The sequence below is a fragment of the Malaya genurostris genome, chromosome 2 (genome assembly GCF_030247185.1).
Source record: "Malaya genurostris strain Urasoe2022 chromosome 2, Malgen_1.1, whole genome shotgun sequence".
Taxonomy (NCBI): Eukaryota; Metazoa; Arthropoda; class Insecta; order Diptera; family Culicidae; genus Malaya; species Malaya genurostris.
In genome coordinates this window covers 292,474,740-292,478,010 of record NC_080571.1, presented here as the reverse complement: position 1 = coordinate 292,478,010, position 3,271 = coordinate 292,474,740, and the positions used below count along the sequence as shown (strand labels likewise).

Sequence of the window (3,271 nt, the reverse complement as noted above, 5' to 3'; positions counted from 1 at the left end):
TCATTCGTAGTTTATGAATGTAACTTTTGTAAACAACTTGTACCGAACATGCTTATATTTGATAAGAACATTTAATTTGTTATTCTCAGTGAAATTCTAATTTAAAGAAAGTCAAAATTCCGCGAAACATATAAAAATGGACTATCCAAGACCTTGCGGTTGCAAGGGACGTCGGACCTGTCTCGGATGCGAGAAAGATTTTGATATCAAACGAATTGATTACAGCAGTATATTCAAGGTATTTCATGGGCTCATCTCGCTAGGATACAATATAACAATTTTCAGGGATACAATATACTCTATTTTCAGGGCTGTAAAGCGTATTCCTTCTGTCCGCATTGTCATAAAATTTTCTCCGGATGGAACACTGATGTGGTACTAGCCGATCACGAGCGGAATCATAATGGTGATCGAGGAGAGGATTATCCAGGAGTTTACATCGAACTTGACTTCCTCAGTGCGAAGGAAGAGGATAATTTGATGAAAGGTATAGACGAAATGCAATGGGACATTTCGCAAAGTGGTCGACGTAAGCAAAATTTTGGTCCGAAGACTAACTTCAAGAAAACGAAGGTTAAAGTGGGCGGTTTTGAAGGTTTTCCAAAATTCTCGGAATTCGTTCAAAGAAAATTCGAGCAGGTCCCACTAATGCGTGGTTTCCAAACAATCGAGCAGTGTTCGTTGGAGTATACGCCAGAACGAGGAGCTTCCATTGATCCGCACATCGATGATTGTTGGATTTGGGGCGAACGGGTCGTGACTGTCAATATGCTGAGCGATTCGGTTCTGACGATGTCAGGATATCGCTGCATTGACGAGAAGAATCGTTACAATTTGGACTTTCTGGATAGGTATAAAGATAAATTGATTTCCGGTTTGGTGGACGAATCAGTGCTAGATAAGTTTCACAACCGGATAGTCAGGATCCCGATGCCAAGGTTGATAATGTATAAGGAGGGAAAAATCGCAGAATTAAATAATGTTACCTTTTGCAGACGATCATTACTTGTACTATACGGTTCACCCCGGTATCAGTGGGAACACGCAGTCCTTCGCGAGGATATTCTTGAGCGACGTGTGTGCCTAGCGTACCGTGAGTTCACACCAATGTATTTAGAGGGCGGCAGCGACTACAGTAAAAGTGAAGAGGTCTTCAAATTGGCACAGAATTTTTGGGATCACCTGGAGGTGTCTACCGATGGTATAAATTAGTCGTTATATTATTCTTATATGTACAGATTTAGATTTGTTATAATAAAAATTATACAAAAAAAACCTAATGTACCAACACATCGAAATAGCTGTAATAGTTTCTTCCTTAGTACTTTATAGTACACATGAGGTTCCCAGTTGCTTATTAAACCAATTATTAAAACTCGAACTTAAATAGCTTCTTCGACCGTACACAGTGTACATGTACGGTGTGCTATTCAGGCTGTTATGATGTCAATGCCGTATTTATTTGAAAACCTATTTTAATCCACCTAGTGGTGTAATGATGCCTTTCTCATATTACTCACTACATCATAAATATAACCGTGAAATTCGCAAAAAACAACTGTTTATTGAATAGAAATAGGAAAATTTGTTCGGATCTAATCTCACAAACTTTACAAATTTTGTTTAACCTGTAGTTCCGGAACCGAAAGTAGTATCCACAACAAATTAAAGAATAAGTTTGTGAAAATCGATTTGGCCATCTCCAAGAAAAGTGAGTGAGATACTTTTTGCAGTTTTTGATCACTATTTCCAATTCTTCCGAAACCGGATTCAGATAAACGGAATAGCCGAAGTTGGTTCGTTTGCTACCAACAAATATGACCTACAGATTGGAACAGTTTTGAACGTAGTTAAACCTATACTTACTATCTCATGCTCTATTTCAATTAAACCAATTAAACGAAATCTAACAAACGAAACGAACCAGCGTTTCTGTTACTTCTGCATATGTAAGTCAAGCTAAACATCATGAATCAGCAACATAAATGCTCCAAGCTGACATGGTCTGCTAAAACCCAACTAGTAGAAAATCTTCAACATAACACAAGGAGTACCAATAGTGAATAGTTCACGCAGTTCAATACAGGTGGAACTAGTGCCCCACGAAACTTTTTTAGAAGAAATTACTCACAGTGTAATGTCTGTTATTACATTCCTTTTGCGGAATTTGACCTTTTTGTTTCAACAGACTTCACAGCCGTTTCTTAGCGCAAAAAACAAACATTGTATGGATGGTACTACGATCCATTTGACACCAGGGCTTTTATTGTGAATCCTCAAACGAACGAAACAATAAAAAAACATCCGCTGTGAACACTTTGCTTAATGTCGTTTTCACTTGATGACAAACCTAACCCATTTTTCACCCTAACTGCTGTCAAACCGTTTATTTGAAGCTATTTTCGAACCTAGTTTTAATCTTGTTGAACTTAAAATCGAGTCAGTTTCGAAACTGGTTTTTATATCAGGTTTGCTCAAACCCCCGTTGCTAAGTGCGAAATCAACAAAGTTTCGTGAAAAGTGTTTGTTTGATGAAACTACCCTGGAAAAACGACAAAACATTACTGAATAAGAGGCCTATATCAGAGAGAAACTGGATGCGTGAGAGTATATACTACTGAGCAGACCGCTTTGTAAATTCTCTGTTGATTCTTCATTAGGGCGTATGAGCAAGTGACAGTTTCTCTTTAATCACTCTCTCTTTCGATTATTGTGAAGTGATTAAAATTGATTTCACTTCCTGTTTGAAAGTCGAAAGTTTTGGGCATCATTTTATGCAGAGTTGAGTGATAAACGTTGAAACCGCTAGATAATTAATAGAAGAGAAAGTAAATGAAGAGAAACTGTCACTTGCTTATACGCCCTAAAGAAAAATCAACCGATAATTGCCTGTGCTCTCAGTCTCACTCTCAGTTAACACATGAACTCGACAGTCACGACAAAAGGGCCTAACTGCAAATGAGAGCCTCTCTTTGTTTACTTTCTCTTTCGATTATTACGGAGCCATTACTGCAACTTCTTGCAAGTTTCCAATATAAATCAAAAGTTTGTAGTTTTAATTTGAAAGTTTTGCGAAGAGAAAGGCGTCAAATGTAAAATCAATCTGGTAAATAGCACAGATAACAGATATACAGGCTCACATATGAACTGTGTGTATAGCTCAGCCCCTGCTATGACGTCATGAAACTGTGGCCAAAATCATTCTGCAAAAACCAAAGCAATGAAGAAGAAGGGCTAACAAAAAATTGGATGTTACAAACTACTTGTTGTT

General features: G+C 37.8%; 1 protein-coding gene across 1 annotated transcript; it reads left to right on the top strand.

Annotated features, from left to right (window-relative positions):
* LOC131427256 (alpha-ketoglutarate-dependent dioxygenase alkB homolog 4) lies at nucleotides 1-1,266 on the top strand. Its single transcript, XM_058590271.1, has 3 exons — nucleotides 1-238; nucleotides 310-938; nucleotides 996-1,266. The coding sequence occupies exons 1-3, from the start codon at nucleotides 137-139 to the stop codon at nucleotides 1,210-1,212; spliced, it is 948 nt and encodes a 315-aa protein (XP_058446254.1). The 5' UTR covers nucleotides 1-136; the 3' UTR covers nucleotides 1,213-1,266.
* The last annotated feature ends 2,005 nt before the right edge of the window (nucleotides 1,267-3,271 follow it).